Source organism: Mastigoproctus giganteus, chromosome 11 (assembly GCF_048544385.1).
Source record: "Mastigoproctus giganteus isolate SK-2022 chromosome 11, ASM4854438v1, whole genome shotgun sequence".
Lineage (NCBI taxonomy): Eukaryota > Metazoa > Arthropoda > Arachnida > Uropygi > Thelyphonidae > Mastigoproctus > Mastigoproctus giganteus.
This window is the reverse complement of record NC_143585.1, coordinates 150,238,125-150,262,931: the sequence shown is the minus strand read 5'-3', so window position 1 is coordinate 150,262,931 and position 24,807 is coordinate 150,238,125. Positions and strand designations below refer to the sequence as shown.

At 38.6% G+C, this 24,807-nt stretch overlaps 1 protein-coding gene across 1 annotated transcript in view; it reads right to left on the bottom strand.

The window, feature by feature from the left end:
- SMC2 (structural maintenance of chromosomes 2) overlaps nucleotides 1-24,807 on the bottom strand; it is a 640,522-nt gene that overhangs the window by 217,793 nt on the left and 397,922 nt on the right. Inside the window, exon 16 of the mRNA XM_090385021.1 lies at nucleotides 12,196-12,389. Coding sequence (XP_090241147.1) covers nucleotides 12,196-12,389 — 194 coding nt within the window. The remainder of the gene's footprint in view (nucleotides 1-12,195; nucleotides 12,390-24,807) is intronic.

The window sequence follows — 24,807 nt, the reverse complement described above, 5'->3', positions numbered from 1 at the left end:
GGGCCCATCAAGCTCTCAGCTGCCCACATCAACGCCAGAGCTTGCACTTGGTCATCGTGAAACACAGCGGCAACCCCCAAGGCAGAATGCACTGGTCCCAAAGGAACTAGTAGTTGTTGGTGACTCTGTTGTCAGGGAAACGGGGCACATGCTTTCTAAAAAGGATAGGTGGAACAGGACCAGGGTATGTCTGCCAGGCGCAAAGGTTGATGACGTTGTAGAGCAGATATCTTCTTTTAAGGACACAAAAGGTGATATAGTTGTACACGTTGGCACTAATGATATCAAGAGTAGGAGACTGGCAGAATTGCTTAACAAGTACAGGTCACTGTTGAAAAAAAGCCATGGAATAGGGTTGAATTTGAAAGTGTCTGCAATTCTGCCCAGACACGATAGGAGGGAGTATATGATGAGAGCCTTGTTGATCAATTCGGCCCTGGAAAGTTTGTGCAAGGCTCAAGGGGTAGAATTTTTTTCAGCCTGGACTGTACTTGTTAACAGGAGAGATTGCTTCTACAGGGATGGGATACACTTAAATAGAAAGGGTGCAAGAATATCTGCTGAGGCTATCGAGGCAGTGTTAGGTGGGTCGGAAAACTGCTAGCATGGGGGAATACAAAGACGAATAGATTAACAGTAGCCACTGGCAGAGGTGAAAGAGATTCTTGCACTGCTTCTATTGGAATTAGCAGAAGCCTGAAAAACAAGATTGAGGATATTTCAGAGACTGCTGGAAGTCACTGCGGTACAAGTAAACACATGGGTTGTGTTAGGGTAGCTAAGAATAGAAATAGGTGCGTGTATACTTGCATGTACACCAATGCTAGGAGTTTAGTAAATAAATTTGATGAATTTGAGGTATTGCTCAAAACATCAAAGGCAGATATTGTTGGGATATCAGAGACTTGGTGTCACACAGATATAAGGAATGCAGAACTGGAATTTGGGGAGTACAACGTCTACAGAAAGGATAGACTGGATAGGAAGGGAGGAGGGGTTATGCTATTAGTTAAGAAATACATAAAATCCAAGGAAGTGAAGCCAGTGGACATCGCTGGACAGTGCAGTGTCAAGTCAGTTTGGTGTGACATAAGCATTGGGAGATCAAAATTGAGAGTAGGAGTGTGCTCTAGGCCTAATGACTCTGATGAGTATAATAAGAAACTGTACAGGGAAATAGAGTGGGCCAGTAAATCAAAGAGTCTTATAATGGGAGATTTTAATTTCCCAGATATTGGCTGGAGTTTCGGGGCTGGTCACTCACACACTAGCAAGGCTTTTGTGGATTTATTGGATGATTGTTTTCTACATGAGCATGTTCGGGAGGCAACTAGAGGGAGGAATACTCTTGATTTGATTATCAGCAGTGACTCTTCATGCATTAAGAATCTGCAGATAAATGAACCACTAGGTGGCACTGATCACAGTGTGCTGAAGTGGGATTTACTCAAAGAGGTAACTACCATTAGGGGTAAAGGGAAGGGTTATTGCTTTCGTAAAGGCGACGACGATGGACTGAGACAGTATTTAAATTCTATACAGTGGGACCAACTGATGATGTTACCAACAGCAAATGCAAAATGAGAAGCATTCAAAGAACTTATCTTGGAAGCTACTAGGCTTCCAAGATAAGTTCTTTGCTAGGCTTACAAGATAAGTTCCAACTAAGAAATATTGTTCAAGGTTTAGGCCTAAATGGATGTCAGATGAACTGATGAGGCATATGGCAGAGAAGAAACATGCATGGGATACATACAGATTAACACAGACACAGAAGCCTATGATAGATACAAGTTGATCTGTAACCAAGTTACAAAGGAGGTTAGGCAGGCGAAGGCAGAGTACGAGAAATCTTTGGCAAGGGATGCAAAGAAAAACAGCAAAGAGTTCTTTACTTATGTAAACTCTAGAAGGAAGGAAGGGGATGAATCAGATTGGTCCACTTGATATCGATGGGTCAACTGTTGATGATCCTGCTCAGTTAGCTAACAAACTAAATGAATTTGGTTTGTTAGCTAACTGAAAAAGGTTTAGATAAAGGATGAGATTTAAAAATGTAATTTGGGATAAAGAATTCTATTCCTTCAAGAATAATTTCACTGATACGATCTGAGCAAACGTTGCCATCAGAAGTTTTGAAACAGTAATCCGACCAATGAAAAGAAATCTCGTAGGTCATCCCATTTTGCATTCTTGTAACACAAAACAACACGAGGTTGGGAATAGCCATGAGATAAAGGCTCCAACGGAGAAGAGAATCACCAAGTTGTAATCTGAGGTACCTAAAGGACCACTCACTTCGACCGTGTACTTAGAAGGGTTGTTTGTGAGAAAAAAATCAAGCGTTTTGGCTGCATGGTTAGGACTGCCCGGTATTCTTGTAGGTAAATGTACAATCTGTGCAAGGTCATTAATAATTGCTAGAGCCTCAGCATCTCGACCAGCTGGGTCGGTGTGACTAGAAAACGGAAGCCAGCTGGAGTTGTGAACATTAAAAACAACAAGGAAAATTACCTCACTGTTAGGAAAGTTGGAATGGAGAAAGTCAAGTTGCAAAGAGAGGAAGTCAAAGAGCTCCAAGTGATCAGCGGAGTTGGAAGAATGGTAAAGACAACAGATGAATTTTACAGAACGAAGTAGAGAGATTTTTAAGCCAGAGAAGATCGAAAAGAGGATATTCCAAATTCCCAAGTCTCTAACAGGGAATAGAAGAATGGACAAATGCACAAGTACCACTTTTGAGGCGAAAGGAATCATACAGCGAATACTTTGGGCAACTGAGATGAGCCGTAGTTGAATCAACCGATAACTGAGATTCTGTCAGAAAAAGTACATGGGGTTTGGCAGATTGCAAGTGGAAATGGACATTGTTGAGATCACGTATATTTGAGAAATGCACTAGGAAGTGTTTAGGAGGTTTAGATCCTTTCACAGATAAGCTTACTCTATTAGTTTTACAATTCATGGTGTATTCAATAGTAAGAAAGAGTGGGGGAGACATGCTGTATGAAGTAATGAAATTTTTGTATACAGTGTACACATGGCAAGAATATACCCAGATCCTTGACATAATGTAGCCTTTACAATGCCCCCGCATACACACTACTCGGACTCCCTCTAGTCACTATCTGGCAGAGTAGAGGTAACAAGATTATACACCAGCTGATCCGGCAGCCTCCTAAAGAGTTACCAATAGGCTCGGTCCAGTGTACTAACTAGAGGCTGGCCGGCGAACACCGTTTTAGAGATGTACCCTCGAAATGTCAAGAAGTTTGGATCTTGCCATGATGTTCATCATAGCCTCAAAAGTCTTCAGCCATACTGAATGATGGAAGAGATGGGGAAGGGTTGACCGCAATTTAGCTATGGAGATTAAACACGGGATCGACCACTTCAAGCCTCCAATAACAAAGTGGTGGTATTGCACCGGTTGATGAAAGTCATGTACCACGTAGTATTGCCTAGTAACACAGAAGGGTGGTATTCCTCCATGTGGTGTGGGTGCCACACCTCGACCCCTGCTTACGTTGGTTTACACCTGGGTGGTCACCCACAATGTGCTTGTTCATGGAGGTCATACCCAGGATTGCTAACAGTCCTACCATCGTGAGGGTGCAAGTAGAGGATTTGACTTTCACAGACCTGACTTGAGTCCACCTGACTTGAGTGTCACTCGAATATCAGTCCCATCAGCGTTTTAGACTCCCAGGTGGCAAGTACAGCTTGTGTTCCATATCTGAGAGAATATTGGTGACAACCTCAAGGACCAATGAAGTAATGTGTACCTATCTGCACCCCACAATGTTGAAGAAATAATTGTGAGTATGTTCATTTTTTCCTGGCATGACGTCTGAAGAAAATTGACGAATTCCATGAAGTTCAATATTCTATTAAATATCAGACCAAGGAGATGAATGCTGTTCACAACTGAGATAGGATGATTTTTTAAGTTTAGCTCTGGATCTGGATGCATTTTGCATTTGTTACAAAAGTGAACTACTTTAGATTTTGAACAAGAGTAGATACCCATTCTCTTCCATCCATAGCTGAATGTTGTCAATTGAAATTTGGAGCTACCGCTCAATGAAGATCATGTTTTGTGAACCACAAGAAACGGTGAGATAGTCAGCATAGAAGTATGAACTCACAGTATTGGGAATAGCATTAGCATTTTAGCATTAGTAGAGGCATATGATGCAAGAAAGTAAGCTTATGCAGCATCAGCCAAAAAAGGAAATAAAAAAAAAAAGAAAGAAAAAAAAAACCCTCTCCCATTTCACCCCTACGTTCGTTCGAAATACCTGTCCAGCTGAGCCATAAATTTATTTAGGCTATCAACTTCCACAACAAGGGATGGAAGTCTCTTCCACCAACCAACTTCCTGCTGGCTAAAGGCAATTTTCTCACATCTATCCTACATCTGTCTTTCCTCAGTTTGAATTTATGCCCTCTGAGGTGATTATTTTGAGCAAGAGGATGAATCCAATCAGCATTGAGCATGCTCAATCCATTCAAGGCTTTATACACCTCTATCAGATTACCTCGCATGTGCCTAGTCTCCAGACACTGTAATTTGCAAAACTTAAACCTTTCTTCGTAAGAGCAACCCTTTGTTCTGTTCACTAATCTTGTTGCCCTTCTCTGTACTCGTCCAACAGCCCTACATCCTTCTTAAAATGAGGCCTCCAGACCTGTATGCAGTATTCAAGGTGTGGTCTTACCGTTGCCTTATACAAGGGGATAATCACTTCCTTATCCCTGCTAGAAAAATTCCTGTATATCATTGACAAGACACCATGAGCTACTCTTGCAGACCGTCTGCATTGCTCAGAAAACTTCATATCTATACTATGATTTTTTAGTGTTTCTCACCAACCATTGAAGTAAAAACGAAAGACGAAAAACCAAATTCTTAAAATTTTTAATATTTACAATAAATTTATTTACAAACAAAACAAAATACCATATTACTGCTGATAGCAATTTTAAAATAAGACAACTGTGATATACAGTAAATATACAAGATGATAATACAGATACCGAATTTAAAATACAATAAAATATACTAGGTTAAAAGCAGTAAAATACTAACTGAAGCTTTCAAAGGCTTCTGCCTTCTTTCTCAACAGTGTACATCTATTCTGCGGTGCATCATTAAATACCAGCAGGTTCACGGTGCGTCTCACGTAAACGTATACGGTTCCCGTTGGAACCGGAAGTGGCTCGGGAGCGTTTCAGGCAAAAACGTTCATCCCCTCCAAGGATTACTGCCTCAAAGAGGGGATAAATGCGTGTGCCGCTATCTCTATTTATATTATTCTCAATAGAACTAATTCGTAAGCTCTCGAGCCACTTGCGGTCCCAAAATCTATGCGCCCGATCAGTGATGACAGCTTCGTCTGGGGAGATTTGATGTTGGTTCTCCAGAAATGTTCAGCTACGGCAGATTTACCATAGTCTGCATTTCTTATCGCATGTGGGGAGTGTTATGTGGGAGAAATAAAACGGCGTCTCAAAGATCGTCTGGGGGAGCACACAAATGGGGGACCAGTGCCTCCATTAATTTTCCTGGAACATAAGTTTAACTCACACGTCTATAATTACTTGTGTCAGCCTTTGTCCTTTGTGAATTAGGGTCACATTTGCACATCTCCAGTCTATGGGTACCTCCCCTTAGTCCAAAGTTCTCATAATTATGGCTAAGGGTTTGCTTACTTCCTTTGCTGCCTCCTTTAATAAAACTGGATAGATCCCATCCACTATTTTTAGTAATGCGATTTATTCTTATTGCAAATAAGGTGGCACTGAGAACAGAGCCTTGTGGGACCCCTTCTTCGTGTTTATATGCTTGGGAGAGGACTTGTCGATATCAAACTTGAAAGGACCTATGCAGAAGGAAGTTCTGCATGAAATATGGTAAGTGTCCTCTCAGGTCAAGGGAATGCAGATCTCTCAGGATACCAAAACACCATGTGGTGTTGAAGGCTTTCTCTATATCAAGGCATAACATGACAAGATGCTCATTTTGGATGAATGCATTCCTGATGTTTGTTTCTACTTTGATATAGAGATCTGATTGATTTTTTCTGAAACCAAACTGATTATCAGAGATTGGTGTTTTGGAGCCAAGATTTGACTCCAAAAACCTAATCTTCGGTGAGTCGACAGTGAATTATTTTTTTCTAGGATTTTTCTTAAGCAGCTGGTAAGAGAAATGGGTCTATTGTTTTTAGGAATAGAATGATCTTTCCCAGGTTTGGGAATTGCCAGTATATATGAGTGATGCTGGTAACTGAGGAAAGAATGTTCAAGGAAGATGCTATTGAAAAAGATCAGCAGCAAAGAGAGTGAGTTTTTATCTAAATGTTGGAGCATTATGTAATATATTCTGTTGGGAGCTGCAGCACTGTTTTTTGAAGTAGATATGGCTTCTCAAAGTTCAAGCATTGTAAGCGGTTGATTGTAGGGTAGAGGATATGTAGGTCTAAAGTTCAGTTCGGATTTTTCAGCTAATACTTTGATCTTCTGGAATGATGGGTTGTATGCTGTCGAGGCAGACAACTGTGAAAACGCAGTCCCTAGGGAATTTGCTATATCTGCTGGAGAAGAATGCACCTGCCCATTCCAGTTTAGAATTGGGGAGAATAAAGGGAGAAATTTGCCATTTAGCTGTTTTATTTTTCTCCATATTATTCTTGCATCGGTATTTTTATTAATAGAGCTTGCAAATGAAATCCAAGAGCCGCTTTTAGCTTTCTTCCTAATATGACGGGCCTTGGCTCCAAGTCTTTTGAAGTTTATAAGATTGACGGAGGTAGGATGTCTGCAAAACAGACTCCAAGCTTGGTTTTTTTTTTCTTATTTTGCACACCAACACTCTTCATTCCACCAATAATTTATGGTTCTATGGATGATTGACTGTGATTGTGGAATCCCAGTGATGCAGCACCTAGTATTTGTCTTGTAACATGATCGGTAATTGTGTCGACAGGACAAGTTTCGATAATCTGATAATCAAAGGACACACTGGAAGCGAACTTTGGCCAATCTGCTTTGGAAAATTTACACTTTATGTGGTTTTCTGAAATTATGGAATGTGCTGTTTGAATTTTACATATTAATGGGAAGTGATCACTGTTGAGTGGATTGTGAAGGGCTGTTCACTCAATATTAGGAAAGAGGGACAGAGCAGATGGAGAGATCTATTGCAGTGGTTGTACCTGCAGAGAGATGGATGTAAGTTGGTGAACTAGTATTTAGTATAGTTAGGTTTTGTCTATTGGCAAGCAGTTCAATGAGTCATCCTTGTCTATCTGCATTAGGCAAACCCCACAATAGATGGTGTGCATTGAAGTCACCCAATAATCAGACAGGGGTTGGCAATTGCATTATAAGACCTTCGAGTTTGTGAATGGTATAGGAGTGATTGGGCGATAGGTAGAGAGAGACAGGTGTCAAAGCATTGCCAATCACTATACGTGTTGTAACAGCTTCGATGGAGGTTTGAATTGGAATTTATCGACAAGGTAATCGTGAATCTAGGAGTATGGCTACCCCTCCATGAGAATTATTTGTACCATCTGTCTTTCCTAAAAAGGGTACAATTTTTAACTGAGAGAGACCCTTATGATTTTAAAATTTTCTCTTATACACTGATGCCTACAGGATGATAACGACCTATCAGCTCATGGATATCATCAATATTACTATGAAGTCCTCTACAGTTCCACTGTATGAAATGATGCCTTTATTTGGTTTTATTACAAGATGATGATTGGCTCTTTTTTATTCCCAGACTGTTTGTGGTGATCGAGCTTCGCTTTCTCTATTTTTGCAAAGATTGGACTCCAGTGCCCATGTCATCCTCTACGTGAAGGTCTAGGATAGGTTCTTCCAGGTCAGCATTATTATCGGTATCCACGTTTACTGCTATGAGATTGTTTCTCTTGTTAGTGGGAACTGGATCAGTTTTCAATTTTGTAGCATCAGATGATCTATGTGGCGCAGTTGGTGGGACTGTAACTGGAGTGTTGTTGGCTTTGTCTGCTACCTTTTGCTCCTTAGGAGTCTGTTTCATCGATGATGACAGCATAGATTGGGCCCAATCTGCAATGGGTATGGTTGGGGGAAAGGAGACTTCAGTTTGTGTTGCCATAGATTGAAATTTTTGCACTGCAACTGCACAGGTGTTCTTGGGTGCATTGAGTGTAATTTGTTTCTTTGCCTCTTGATAAGTAACTTTTCATTCTACTCTATGCTTCTGAATTTTTTTTTTCTGTTTTCCAGAGATCGCAACTTTGAGTAGGCTGGATGTGCACCTTTGCAATTCAGACAGTGTGGTATTTTAGCATCACAGTCTGTTTGTGTATGTTCTTTTTACCCACTGGATCTCCTCGAGTTAGATCTCAATCCTTCATGATTGTAATGCGCTTGGCTGATGTAGCATCTTATAGGATTTGGAATAAAAGGCCATACTCGGCAACTGAGATAGCTTTGACAGTAGATGGTAAGACAGGTGTTCCGAATGTCAGACTGATGTTGCAAGTGGGAATTAGATCTCAATCCCTCATGATTGTGATGCACTTTGCTTGTATAACTTGCTGATGTTTCAGTTCCTCGACAAGTTCAGCTTCCATTACGTTCATCAGGTCCCACTCTGCAATTACTTCCTTGGAGGTATGTAATGTTGCATGAGGGGTGACTTGTACGGGTAGTCCTCCAAATGTTGTGAATTTCAGAAAAGTCTGAGAATGTGTATGACTTGCAGTTTCAACTAATAGGTAACCAGTTCCAAGTCTTCTCACCAGTTTGGGTGAGCCTGCCACATCTAAGCATTTTTGTATAAGAAATGGCGATAGAGTGCTAATAGATATACCTGAAAGAGAATGTAAAATAAGGAATGATGGGCATGTCTGCTGTTCTGTGTCCTTGCGCATTCTTTTTGTCTTTGTTTCGTCATAGGCAATTTCATGGACAGCATTAAGAAATGGCGATAGAGTGCTAATAGATATACCCGAAAGAGAATGTAAAATAAGGAATGATGGGCATGTCTGCTGTTCTGTGTCCTTGCACATTCTTTTAGTCTTTGTTTCGTCATAGGCAATTTCATGGTCAGCATTGCTGACAGTACAACATGAGTGCGTAGGCTGCTCAAGAGCAAGATAGTCATCATAGTCCACAGTTAGCTCCTTTTTGCCCTGGAGGATTAACTTTCCCTCCCAGATTTCTGGCCCCACAATGGAAGGCAGGACTATCACCTAGTGTTCCTTTATCTGCAAATTCTTAATGCATAAATAATCACTGCTGATAATCAGATCAAGAACTGATTATCAGCAGAAAGTATCTATTGGATACTTACGAGGGGCAATCAAGGGTATTACTACCTCTGGTTGCCCCTCGAACGTTACTGTAGAAAACAATTTTCCAATAAATCCACAAAAGTCTTGCTAGTGACCAACCCACAAGTTCCAGTCAATATTTGGAAAGTTAAAATCCCCCATTACAAGTCATTCTGATTTACTGGCCCACTATTTCTCTGCAACAACTGTTCATTGTACTCATCAGAGTCATTAGGCCTATAACATATTCCTACTCTCATTTTCCCTTTCCCAGTGTTCATGTCACACCAAACAGACTCAATATTGCACTGTTCACCCACAACTGGATGAACTATCTTAGATTTTGTGTTTCTTAACTAGCAGCATAACCCCTCCTCCCTTCCTACCCTTTCTGTACACACTGTACTCCCCAAATTCCAATTCTGCACTGCTTACATCAGCACTTCAAAATCTCCAAATTTATTTACTATACTTCTACCATTGGTGTACATGCAAGTATACATGCATTTACTTGTTCCATGATGACTCCCAGCAGCTCTTGAAATCCCTAGCAACTTGCTCTCTGGGTGCTGCTCATTACATTAGAAGCAGTGCAAGAATCACTTTCGCCTCTGCCTGCGGCTACCGTTAATCTTTCAGTCTGTAAATCCACTGTCTGTTAATCTTTTAGTCTGTGAATTAATGGGTATTCTTCAGACTGGTGTAATGTCAGGAGTGGGATCTCCAAGGATCAGTTCTTGGAGTATTTTTGTTTCTCATTTTCATAAATGACATCGAAAGTGTGATGTTAAAATTTGCAGACGATGTAAAGATTGGTATAGTGATTACTGATGGCCAAGCAGGACTGCCTCAGGATGACTTCAACAAACTTCAAAGGTGGTCAGAGAAGTGACAGTTATGTTTTAAAGCAGCTAAATGCAAGGTCTTTCACTTCGGGAATAGGAATCCCAAAATAAATTATACACTTGGTGGGTTTGGGTTTGAATTAAAACAGGGGAGGAAGAAGAAGAAAGGGATCTAGGAGTTACAGTAGGGGGCAGATATGAAGTTTTCTGAACAGTGTAAAGCCCTTGGTGTCCAATTGTTAATTTTTTGAAAGTTATCGTGTAGAGATAGGGAGATCATAATTCTGCTGTATAAAGCAATTGTAAGATCACATTTGGAATACTGTGTTCAAGTATGGAGACCTCATCTGAAAAAAGACTGAGTACCTTGAACGGTGCAAAATGTGCAACTTGAATGGTGAGATTGCTCATAAAGAAAGACTCTGATATTGTGAACTACAGAGCTTGGCAACCAGGAATCTCAGAGGAATTAGTAAAATGAATGAAGGTGGAATTTTCAGAATTATAACGAATTCCAGAACAAGGAGCCATTCAAATTATAGGATTGTAGGAAGTTTTCTTTTAGCCAGCGAGTTGTTGATTGCTGGAACAAGTTGCCCTCGCAGGTAGTTGAGGCTGACATTTAGAATAAATTCAAAGGTCTACTGATACTTATCTTGGTGAGGAGGGTGCATATAATTTGTATTTTCTTATCTACTTGGGGTTTTTTTTTTTTTTTTTTTTTTTTGCCAGTGTAGCAAAAGCCTGCGGCTTAATTGCACTATGTAGCAAATCCTATTACTAAACCTCCAAACCAACCCTTAGGCAGATACAGAGATCATTGAACTGCTATGTCTCTTAGTTGTTTCTGATTCAATTGTAGTCCCTGAGATGGAACCCTGACAAATAAAATCATTCAATAAAAGTTAGCAATTATATCAATATGAAAATGTCAATCAAAAGGGACAGGGTTGTTAGTAGCACTATGTCTCAGTAGTACTTTCTGGAGTGATTACAACAATCGTTTCATTCCTAGTTCAACACAAAGCTGTTTGACCAAGTAGTAAGTAGTAATAACAATTCTTATTCACAAGTGCTCATGCTGCTGCTGTGTAAAGTCCACAGTCCACCAAGAGTTGATGTTATTAGATTCAAAATGATATTAATAAATTCAATCAACTTGTAAATAAATGTAGTCATTTGTTAAAATTACTGAGCTCAAGTTCTATCACTGTCACAGGAGAGACGACAATTGTCCTCAACAATAAAGACAGAAAACCAAAAAACATTATAGTAGTATTTTGTCCAACTTTAGCACATGCTACAATTAAAGCCCCAGTAGAGATTTAAAATTTTTTTTCCAAAATACCGTTTGTAACCCCAGTAAACAGTATATTATTTGTAGTTACAAAACAAAGAATTTAATAAATTTTCTTGCCCTATTCCAAAAACAGTGAATGGTGCACTCTGTGCAAAGTGCCCACAGTTGTAATCTTTTTGATGAGTTCATCAAAAAGATTACGGCATGCAATAGTTAGTTCCTCTATATGAAATTTCTCTAAAAAGAAAATTAAGATTTTAGCTATTCATTACAGAGGGACTGGACTGTGTATTTCTTGAATTGATTATTTCTTGATTATATGTATCCCATACTATTAAGGAAATTGTGGCCTCTTTAGATGGGTTAACAGTCAAGTTATTTTTAAAAGAAAAAATATATAAACAAAACCCCAAGTTTACAATGAAATTCTATTTATCCTTTGTTACTCAACCTTTAATAATTATTTACTTTTGAAATATATTACTCTAGAAATATTAAATTTTCAGATAACTGAAGCTAAGCAGTCTCTCTATTTGCAATGTCAAATAATTATAGCCAATAAAGTTTGTTACTTTATCATAATTTTTTATTTGATAAAAACTGGCTATAAAATTTCACTGTAACACCATGTTTTAACAGTTAAAATAATGTTCTTAGTTGACTAAAAATTATAGCTGTTATGCACAAAACTTGGCTTAATATATTATGTTACCTGCTGCATTTCTTTAGAAAGTCTGGTGGACTCTTCTGCCTTTTTCTTACAGATATTCAACTGTGTTTCTGCTTTCTTAAGTTCTTGCTCTCGAATAGAGCTGGCATCTTTAATTTTTAATTGCAAATCTTTGACTCGCTCCAATGCTTGTTTTTTTATATCCTTACATTTAGCTAGGGTTGCTTCTTGCTCCTCTAAACAAAGTTAATAAAATAAATACATAATTCTATAAATTAATAAATAAACACAATATATTCCAGACAGTAGAAACATTCAAGAATTTGTAACTGAATGATGAAATTGCCGACATCGATTCTTTAGAGTTTGGTAAATGATGGAGAGATTTTTTGCAAGACACCAGCAGCATAACAAACTCAATTCAAAACTCAAGATATTATCAGGCATAAATGAGTCCCTGATAAAGTAAGAGCTGATGCCTTAGAGCAAATTCCAGGTGGGTGCTCATCAGACTCAGTGGCTGATGCTATATCAGGTGATGTGCTCTAAAATCCAGTCCAAGAAATGGCTCAACCAACAGAATGCTTTGGATCCATAGGAGGTAATCTTAATCAAGAACATACTTGTTAGGGAGACAGTGAATATATTCTGAAAGAATAAGCCTACTAAGGCCAAAAATTGACACCTAGCATGAGCATGGTGATACATGTGAGACTAATGATTTAAAGCATTAACAAACTGATGAATTACATATGAAATAAAAGGTCACACTGAAAAAGTGTCATAAGATGGGGGAAATGTTCTTGTGTTTGCAATTCTGCCTAGACACAACAGGAGGGGATTTTATGAATTCCTTATGGATTAACTTTAAGCTTGTGGAAATCTGCAAGGATTATGAGGGGGAGGGGTTTATTTTCTCAGCATAACTGGCATTATTGATTAATATAATTTATTTTCTACAGAGGTATTCAAACAGGAGCTGCAAGAGTTTTGCCAATCATTGAAGACACATAAAGGAATGCATTTATCACTGGGTATTAGGACTAGTGGGTGCATGGTAATACATTATATGAAATTAAATGGGAACTGGCAGTTTGCAGGAGTAAAGTTGGCACAAGATCATCTCAGGTCAGTGGCACAGGATAAAATTACATTTGCATCTTCTGTGATATTGCACATGTGCAATCATTAATAATCTTGAACACTGAAAGGGAAAGTGAGATGGAAGAAAAATCTTTCAGTAATCAAAGGCCAAATGAAAAAAACACTTAATTATGAGGGTACATCAGGCTTGCCAAAACAATAAAGTAAAAAATAATAATTTGTCTATATAGTAATAGTAGTAGTAGTAGTAGTGGCATGTGATGCAAGAAAGCAAACATATGAACTTATGCAGCATCAGCCAAAAAAAAAAAAAAAAACACACCATTCCCTCCAAATGCCTGTCCAGTTCCTCCTTAAATTTATTCAACCTATCAACTTCCACAATGACAGATGGAAGTTTGTTCCAGCAATTAACCACCCGCTGGCTAAAGGCAAATTTCCACACATCTATTCTACATCTGTCCTTTCTTAATTTGAATTCATGCCCCCTTAGGTTCGTAATCTGAACAAGTGGAAGGATCCCATCAGAATTCAGCGTGCTGAACCCATTCAAGGCCTTATACACCTCAATCAGATCACCGTGCAGGTGCCTAGTCTCCAGCCACTGCAATTTGCAGAACTTAAGCCTCTCTTGATAAGAGGATCCTTTCATTCCCCTCACCAATCTTGTTGCCCTTCTCTGTACATGCTCAAGTAAATCTACATCCTTCCTAAAATGAGGCCTCCAGACCTGCACGCAGTACTCAAGGCGTGGACTGACCATTGCCTTATACAGAGGGATAATCACCTCCTTTTCCCTGCTAGCAAAATTCCTATATATCATTGACAAAACCCCATGACCTGCCCTGGCAGCCTGTCTGCATTGCTCAGAAAACTTCATATCTGCCTGCACAATTACTCCCAGGTCTTTTTCATTTTCTACCACCTTAAGTGTAGTACCCACACAGTTGGTACGTTTCTCTGGGGTTACTTCTACCCATATGCAGTACTTTGCATTTGTCAAGGTTAAACTTCAGTTGCCACTTCTTAGCCCATCTGCCCAAATTATCTAGATCCTGTTGCAGTAGCACACTGCCGTTACTGTCATTAACAACCCTGCCAACCTTTGTATCATCTACAAACTTCGACATTAAGCCTGATATACCTTCATCAATATCACTGATAAATATACAAAACAACAGTGGACCTAACACCGAACACTGTGGGACTCCACTAATAACATTAGTCCAAGAAGAGCAGCACCCATTGATTACCACCCTCTGTCTTCTCCCACTTAACCATCTTTTTATCCATTGTAGCAACTTACCCTTAATATCATTCTGCTCCAATTTGTACAATAGTCTTCCATGCGCAACAGTGTCAAAAGCTTTCCTGAAATCCAAATATATGATATCAAAATTATTTTTTGCATCCAGTTCCTTTGTAACCACATCATAATATCCTATCAAATTTGTCAGACAAGACTTTCCCTTAACAAACCCATGCTGTGTCTGAATTATTGCTGCAGTCTTGTCTAGATGATCCTGCAATGCATCTTTAACCAGCGACTCCATTATTTTACCCGGAACAGAAGTTAAACTAACTGGTCTGTAATTACTCGTGTAATGCCAGGACCATTGTAAACAAATTAAACAAACCTGCATTTCTGGTCAGGTGGTTGTTGTTATTTGAAAGCTATTGGTGCAAGAGCAGCTTAGGCTATAATGCGCCTAGCCTAGGTAGGAGAGTTTCGTATATCAGCATTTTTTCACTTTCCTTGTGGTTTATGGCAGAACCAAGACTCCGCTATATATATATATATATATATATATATATATATATATATATATATAATTATATTTAAATAATGTTGGAAAAAAATATATTACTTAATAAAAAGGAGGGTACAGCACACATCGGAGGCAGCAAAAAGCATATTCCTCTACATGATGTTTGAAATATAGTCATATAAATTAGAATAAGGTTTAAAATAAAACAAAATAATACTAGCAGTTATATTTTTGTTTTGTTGTGTATGGTTTAAATCTCTGTTTGGTGACATTTCACATTAATTTGGACCTGGTGCCCATCAGAGGGGGCACCGCTAAATTTCTATTTAATTGGCTTTAAATTTCAATGAATTATTATTCGTATAATTAGATTTTCTAAATTAATTTAGAGTTTCCATTGCAATATATTTTATTCTTGCTTCCTCTCTCTTCCTTCCCTGTTTAGATTTGAATTTAGGTATAACTTTGTTTTTTCGCTCTTGTCTTGCCGCACTGCTGGTATTATTTTGTTTTATTTTAAACCTTATTCTAATTTATATGACTATATTTCAAACATCATGTAGAGGAATATGCTTTTTGCTGCCTCCGATGTGTGCTGTACCCTCCTTTTTATTTTTATTTTTATTAAGTAATATATTTTTTTCCAACATTATTTAAATATAATTATGTCACATGATAGTATTGGGCGAATTGCTAACGCTGTGCCTGTACTGCCATCTATAGTTTATTCATTTATATAAACGGGTAAGTTTATTTGTGTCAGTAGTGTGGCTTTGCACTGGAGTGCTTTTGTCTGTTCTATTTTTGATTTTCGCTGCATCAGGACCACCGCTGTTCAATTCCCTGCATTGGCGGTTCGATTTGTGGATTGGTGTGGCGGACTGATCTTGCGATCGTTTCGCCTTTGCAGTGATTTGTTTAGCGTTCGAAATGCAGCGATTCCCTGACCATTATTGGCCTTGTGGTCCTCTGTTGAGATGGGGCATAATGGTCAGTCTATTTTATATTTTTGTTTTGTTGTGTATGGTTTAAATCTCTGTTTGGTGATATTTCACATTAATTTGGACCTGGTGCCCATCAGAGGGGGCACCGCTAAATTTCTATTTAATTGGCTTTAAATTTCAATGAATTATTATTCGTATAATTAGATTTTCTAAATTAATTTAGAGTTTCCATTGCAATATATTTTATTCTTGCTTCCTCTCTCTTCCTTCCCTGTTTAGATTTGAATTTAGGTATAATTTTGTTTTTTCGCTCTTGTCTTGCCGCACTGCTGGTATTATTTTGTTTTATTTTAAACCTTATTCTAATTTATATGACTATATATATATTTGTGTAGCTTTTCTATAAAAGGTGTACTATTAATTTTATATGTTTTGAAAGTATCCAGTTAACTTTAAGGAAGGAAAAAACTTCGGTAATATTTGGCCGGTCACCTAAAATTGTTTTAAGCATTAGGTTGTTTTGTTTATTCATTATTGATTGAAAGGCTCTTTGACGTTCTCTATGAAATTTTGGACAGTTCACCATGAAGTGATGTATAGTCAGCGGAACTTGACAGTTCTGGCATTGAGGGGGGGGGGGGTGTGTCTTCACCTCTGAGTAGGTAAGATTGAGTCCTATGTGTATGCCCGATTCGCAATCGAGCGAGGATCACTTCTTCCTGTCTATTCGATCGGTAGCTAGTAGGCCACGGTCGAAGTGTTTCTTTTATTAGACGAAGTTTGTTGTTTGTCTGACCTAGCCAGTGTTGTTCCCATTGTTTTATACTGCTTTGGTGGATCAAGGACTTGTAATCTGTATATGGCATTGTGTGAAAGGCATAATCAGATGTGGAAGCTTCTTTTGCTGCTTTGTCTGCTCTTTCCTTTCCAGTTATTCCTGTGTGGCCTAGAATCCAACAGAATCTGATATTGCGATTTCTTTGTAATAGCTTTGATACTGAAAATTGGATGTGTTGTAGGATTGGGTGTCCTTTGGTATTTGCGATCTGCAAGGCAGTAACAAAGCTAAGCGAGTCCGTGAAAATAATGCTGTTTGCTATCTCTTTATGTTTGATTTGGTTTATAGCCATTGAAATGGCTTGTAATTCGGCAGTAAAAATACTGCATTCTTTTGGGAGTTGTTGGACGAAGGTACGATCCTCAAAATGAATTGCAGCTCCTACACAAGTCTGACCTAGACCTATCTGTATATATGAAAGTGTGATGTGGATATTGTTCTTTGTATGCTGCATATAACTGCTGGTAGTTTTATCTGGATAGAGTGTTTTTCCCCCACGTTTGAAAATACATATCATATATGGGTTGAACTATGCACCATGGTGGAATGGTCTGTGCAATTGCAGTAGCTACGTTGTCATAATCAAGCTCTCAGCTTAGTAGTAAATCTTTCAGACGGATGTTGGCAGGTCGATTCATCCATGGATGGGCTTGGTATATGTTCTCCCAGTTATATGAAAACAGAAAAGTTCTATTTGGATGATCACTGATAGATTTTATCTTGACAGAATAGTGCAATAACAAGTTCTGTCGTCTAAGCTCTAATGAAGGTTCATGGGCTTCTGCATAAAGGCTTTGTATAGGCGAAGTTCGAAAATCTCCGAGGGCTATACGGAGTGCACTGTGGTGTATGGGGTCTAACCATCTCAAAGCACTTGGTTTCGCCGAGTCGTAAACAGGTGCTCCATAATCTAGTTTGGCACGAACTATAGGTCGATTAGAGCTGGAAAAGGAATTAGAAAATGTGAATTGGAATATCATCGGTTTGGCTGAAACAAGAAGAAGAAATGAATCACTTATAAGTTTATCAAGTGGAAATCTGCTGTACACAAATGGAAACAGTGAAAGAAGTGAAGGTGGAGTTGGGTTTCTGGTCCATAAAGATTTTAAAAACAACATTTTGGAATTCAAAAGTACATCACCAAGGGTGTCAAGACTAATACTCAAGATTTCTAAGAGATACAAGCTAAAGATTATAATGATTTATGCACCAACATTGAACCATGATGATGAAGAGGTTGAAGAAATGTACACTGAAATCGAGAGTCTTCTAGATGAGCAGAAAACCCATTACACTATTATTATGAGGGACTTCAATGCTAAGGTTGGAAAAAGGCAAAACAGCACAAAAAGAGGAACTATAGGAAATTTTGGAATTGGTGAAAGAAATAAAAGAGGTGAAAGACTTGTGGAATTTGCAGAATCTCAAGGAATGTAGTAATGAACACTTTTTTCAAGAAAAGGGTGAACAGAAAGTGGACATGGAAGAGTCCAAATGGATTAACAACTAATGAAATCAACTTCATCCTCACTAACAGAAGATATATTATGAATGATGTTACCGTCCTGAATAAGGTAAATATTGGAAGTGATCACAGAATGGTAAGATGTACACTTGACATAGATGTAGGAAAGGAAAAAACTGACTCGAGTAAATAATACAAAGGTCTTTGAAATAACAGAGGAGGAGAAAAAGCAGTATGTACTGGAACTTAAGAACAAGTTTGAGCTTCTGCAGACTGCTCAGGACCAAGATATCGACGAGGAATATTACAACTTTCTGAAAGTGATAAAGCCCAAGAAACCTATAGGGAAACAGAAATCCAAAGAAGAAAAAATTAGTCAAGAAACACTTGTCATGATGAACCAAAGACGACAAATGAAGAGCAAGAAAAACACTGACAGGGAGAAAATTGAATATACAGAGTTATGCAAAGCCATTAGAAACAGACTCAGAGAGGACATAAGAAGATTTAACACAAGAAAAGTAGAACAAGCATTAAGGGAAAACAAAGGATTTAAATCAGCAGCCATGAGCAGTAATACAGAAAGACAAATGATACTGAAACTGAAGAATAGCAATGGTGTACTTATAAACAGCAGAGAAGGCATAATTCAAATAGCAGAAGACTACTATAGAGAATTATACAAGGAGCGAGGGAATGATACCAGCAGTGGGGAAGATGGATTGCAAAGTAGCAACACATACGACATACTCGATATTCTTCCTGATGAGGCAGAACATGCACTGAAGAAAATGAAGAATCAGAAAACCCCGGGGGAAGATGAAGTTACTGTAGAGTTGTTAAAATTGGGAGGAAGAGACATAACACAAAAACTGGCAAGGCTCTTCACAAAGTGCATTAGAAAAGGTGTGACGCCTAAGCAGTGGAATAATGCAATCATAGTTTTGCTGCATAAGAAAGGAGATAAATCAGAAATTGGAAATTATAGACCAATTAGCCTGTTATCCCACATCTACAAGGTGTTCACAAGGGTCATTACTAACAGATTAGAAAGAATACTTGATGAGAATCAACCGAAAGAGCAAGCTGGCTTTAGGACAGGATTCTCAACTACGGATCACCTTCACGTAATATCACAGCTAATGGAGAAAGCAAATGAATATAAAACACCATTATGCCTGGCATTTGTGGCTTATGAAAAGGCATTTGACTCCATACAACATAAGGCAATGTTTCGGGCACTGGAAAGACAAGGCACAGATACCCCATATATTATGATTTTGAAGAAAATATATGAGAATGCTACCTCCTTTATTAGACTAGACAAAGACAGTAGGAAATTTAAAATCGAGAAAGGAGTTCGACAAGGAGACGCAATATCTCCGAAGCTGTTTACTGCTGCCCTTGAGGAAGCTTTCAGAAGATTAGACTGGTTGCAGAAAGGAGTAAATGTGAACAGAGAGTACCTAAACCATTTACAATTTGCAGATGACATTGTGGTCATAAGCCACGATCCCAAAGAATTAGAGGAAAATCTTAATCAGTTATGCACAGTTAGTAAGGATTTTGGACTAAAGATGAATATGGCTAAAACAAAAGTAATGATGAACAAGTATGCCAACGAAAGGGAAATAATGATTGAAGGAGCAGTAATTGAAAAGGTGGAGTCATATACTTATCTGGGACAAGTTATTAGCTGTAATAATGATAAATGGCTGGAAGTCAAGAGAAGAATAAATTTTGGATGGATAGCATTCAGGAAATATAGTCACATACTGAAGAGCAATATCCCAGTTTGTCTGAAACGTAAAATAATGAATCAATGTATACTCCCCACCATGACTTATGGAAGTGAAACTTGGGCACTCACCAAAAGAATGGAAGAGAAGCTGAGAACTACACAGCGAAGAATGGAACGAATTATATTGGGAATCAGACTGTTAGATAAGAAGAGAAACACATGGATTAGGCAGCAAACTCAAGTAAAGGACATTCTTATCAAAACTAAAGAACTAAAATGGTCTTGGGCAGGACACATAGCTCGAAGACATTATGACAGATGGACTAAGAAAATAACAGAATGGTACCCAGGAGAAGCTAGAAGAAAACCTGGAAGACAAAGGTGGAGATGGATAGATGAAATTCATGAGATTTTGAGTAGTAAATGGATGGCCAGCGCTCAAAACAGAAGGAACTGGAAAGTTGCCGGAGAGGCCTTCATCCTGCAGTGGATTGAAAATGGCTGATGATGATGATGATGATGATAGATCGATAAAGTTTGAGAAGTGTATATCGATCTGCTCCCCAAGTTGTTGCGGAAAGAACTTTGAGAATGTTTAATTTCTTTAAGCAAGAAAGCCTGAGTTGTTTAATGTGATCAAGGAATGTTAGTTTCTTATCCAAAAGAAGTCCTAAGAATCTTATGCTTGGTAATACTGGGATAATATGTCCGTCAAGTTTCAATTCAGGATCAGGGTGTAGGTTTCGTTTTCTACAGAAGTGTATACACGCAGTTCTTTGTGTGGAAATCCGGAAGCCATTTGTTTGAGCCCATTTGCTTATTTTGTTTATTGTTCCTTGTAGCTGCCATTCTATACTTTGCATATTCTGATAGGAAATGCTGAAATCGTCAACGTATAAAGCTGCGTCCACGATTCTTGGAATGTGCTCGGTTATTGTATTTATTTTAATAGCAAAAAGGGTAGTGCTAAGCACAGACCCCTGAGGCACACCTTCTTCTTGGATGAAAACCTTTGAAAGGATTGTCTGCAGCCTAACTTGGAATGTCCTGTGTTGCAAGAAATTTTGGATATATTTAGGAAAATGTCCACGTAAACCAAGGAGCTATAGGTTTTGAAGGATTCCATAACGCCATGCTGTATTGTAAGCTTTTTCTATATCAAAGCAGATCATGATGTGATGTTCCTTTCGGATGAAGGCATTCCGTATATTGTTTTCTAATTTTATAATTAGGTCTAGTGTTCAGCGATTTTTCCTGAAACCATGCTGTGCCGGGTCGAGAAAATTATTACTGTTCAAATACCACATTAAACGAGCGTTGATGATTTTTTCCATAACTTTACCTAGGCAACTTGTTAAAGCAATTGGACGGTAGTTACATGGATTAGGAAGATCCTTTTCCGGTTCTGGGAAAGCCAGAATTATTGCATGATGCCAACTATCTGGAAACTGGTTTTCTAGAAAGATTTTGTTGAAAAGTTCAAGTAATGCCATTTGGTGGTCAAGTTCCTTTATCATCATGTAGTGAATTTGGCCTGGTCCTACAGCACTTTGCTTTGTCTGCAACAGAGCTGTTTTTAATTCATGAAAAGATAACGCAAGGTTGTACTGCTCATCATTTCTTGTGGAAAAATTCAGTTTGTATTTTTCTATTCTTGCCTTGTATATTTGAAAACTAGGAGTATATGATGTGGTTGCTGATGTTTTGGCAAAGGTTTCGCCCAGTGCATTGGCAATTTCTGAAGGCTGTGCGATGATTTGTCCATTCCAGTTTAGGATTGGAGGTGGATTAATCTGGTATCTGTCATTCATTTTGCTGATTTTATTCCAGACAGTTTGAGATGGTATGGAACTTGTTAAAGTGGATGCAAATTTTATCCAGGATGCTTTGCTACTGGCTCTTCTAACATACCTGGCTCGCGCTCGTGCCTTTTTGAATAATACTAGGTTCTCTGTAGTGGGACATCTTGGGAAATTATTCCAGATTTTATTTCTCTCTCTTTTAGCGCGTAAACATTCTTCATTCCACCATGATTTTGGATGTGTTGGAAGGTGTGGTGATGTTTTTGGAATAGTCTGCTCAGCAGCTTGGATTAGTTTATTTGTTACATATTGTACTACTGCACCTAACGTTTTTTTCTTGATAATATCTGCATCTAATTTTGCAATGGATTTATACTTTTCCCAATCCGCTTCATTTACTTTCCATTTGGGATTTCTACGTGACTAACATGTGGTTCCTGATATCATGGTAATGATTATTGGACAGTGATCGCTGCTGAGAGGATCTCTGTATACAGACCAATCAAGTATTGGAGAGCATAATGATAGGTCAATAGCTGTGCTGTTTCCCGATGGAAGATGAATGTATGTATGTGTGCCGTCATTCAACAGGATTAAGTCATTCTGTTCTATCCATTTTTCGATCTGTTTTCCTCTCCGGTCTACGGCTGTGTTTCCCCACACAGGACTGTGTCCGTTGAGGTCTCCCAGTATACAGAAGGGTGGAGGTAATAACTGAGTTAATATATCTTCTAAGTCTTATTGTTGTAATTCTTGGTTTGGGGGAACGTAAATTGTTATAATGGTTATGAGAGATTTAGTGGCTATGCGTACTGCAACAGCCTCAAGGGTTGTGTTTAGTGGAAGAACTTGGGAAGGAATGTGTGAATTTACTAAAATTGCCACACCACCACCATGGGTCGTGCCGCCTGTTACTCTGTCTTTATGGTATGTGATATAGTTCTTTACTGTTGGAGAGTCTTGAGGTCTGAGATATGTTTCTTGCAGGCAAAGACACAGCGAGGTATGTTGTGCAATCAGATCATATATATCATGTATATTAGTGCGGAAACGTCTGCAGTTCCATTGGATTATAATCCCCATTATTTGGTTTTGGAGAAAGTGTCAGATTGTTTCAGAGCTGTTGCTTTAAGCTTTTCAAGTTTATATTTTTCCTTTGGAAAATATGGTTTGCCAGTATCCATCTCTTCTTCCGCAAAAATCTCTAGTACTGATTCCTCTGCTTGATTGATCACTTCTGTGTCCATTTGTTCCGTTGGCTTCTGTCTTATGATATTATGTTTTTCTGTGGCTTTTGTTTCTGAGTGTTTTGCATTGTGGGAAGTACAGATAGTGGTGTGTTTGTGACTTTCTCTTTTTGTTTTGGCTGGGATGTGATAAGTAGACCTCATGCCCAGTCCGAAATAGACTTCTTTGGGGGAATCGTGAAATCTGTTTGCGTCTCTATTGTAGCCCGATTATTTATGACCTGTGCATAGGAAGGTCTATTTAAAATAGTCGGGAGTACAGTTCTCTTAGCTTCTTGGTATGTGACGGAGTGTTCTACTTTATATCGTTGAATCTGCTTTTCTCTTTTCCAGAATTCGCAGTTCTTAGAATAGGCGGAATGATCCCCCTTACAGTTTGGACACTTTGGTTGCTCGGCTGGACAGTTCTGATTGGTATGATCTTGAGATCCACAGTTGGAACAGATAGGAACTCCACGGCACGCCATTTGTGAATGACCATACTTTTGGCATTTAAAGCAGTGGAGAGGGTTCGGAATGTATGGTCTGATGTTACAATTTAGATATCCGGCCTTTACCGATGTAGGTGGTTTGGGAGTGTTAAAGGTCAGTATCAAATGTCAGTATCAATTTCTAGTTGGAGTAAGTATACCATCTCTAGTAACATTAATCCTTCTCACAGCAATGACACCTTGATCTTCTAGCTCATTTTTTAATTTCTTCTACTGAGACACTAATAAGGTCCCATTCAGAAATTACTCCTTTTGATGTATTTAGGCTGTTATGGCGAGAGACTGCTACTGGGATCTCTCCAAAAGTTCTCATCTGAAGCAGTCTTTCTGCATGTTTTGCATTGGCTGTCTCAACTAAAATGTCACCTGATTTCAGTCTCTTGACGTTTTTTGGTGTTCCAGCTACACTTTCTAGACATTTTTGGATTACAAGTGGCGACAGTTTTCCCAATGGCTGTTCTGATGTTGAATGAAGAACTAGAAAGGTAGGTGCATGAAGTGATGTTATGTCCTTTTTTTGTCTTTTGGTAACATTTGTCTCATTATCCTCATTTTTCCAACTCAAAGGAGTCCGATCTTTGGGATCTGTGGTTGTGATATTTGGATCATTCATGTTTGCTCGTGTTAGCCCTGGGAGTGAGAGCTTTTCCTCCCAGGTTTCCGGCCCCGTCATTCTGATCAGGTCAACTATTGCTAATGTGGTTGGGCTTACTGTGAAGGGGTGGCATTCAGAAACACGAGATGAATATTTTAATTTGGTGAATACAGTGCATTAATGAGAGACAGGGAAAGATGGAGAAGGTGAGTGATGCATCTATTCAAAAGCTGCCTGAAGATAACAAGAATTTTCTCTGAGACTGAAGTATTATAGATACTTAGTCAGTATAGTACTTCACTTGCAGTAAAGGGAAGACAACAACATAGGTATGTTAGGTGCCAAATGAATGAAGAGTACGACAGAAATCTCTTTAAGCAATTAAACGGGTTAGCAAGTATGAATGTTTTGATTATGGGAGATTTCACCCTAACTCATAAATTGGAATGTGACTGGAGTAGAAATACACTTTAGGGTAAATGGTTTTTGAACAAACCAGATGGTTGCTACTTATCCCAACATTATACAGAGGACTATAATATTCCAGATCTAGTACTCACTAAGAAGATAACTTTTTTTAACAGTGGGGGAACTAATAGCAGGCAGTGACCACAACTGGAAAATACAGTTGCGAGTTACAGGCTCCGAAAAAAACGAT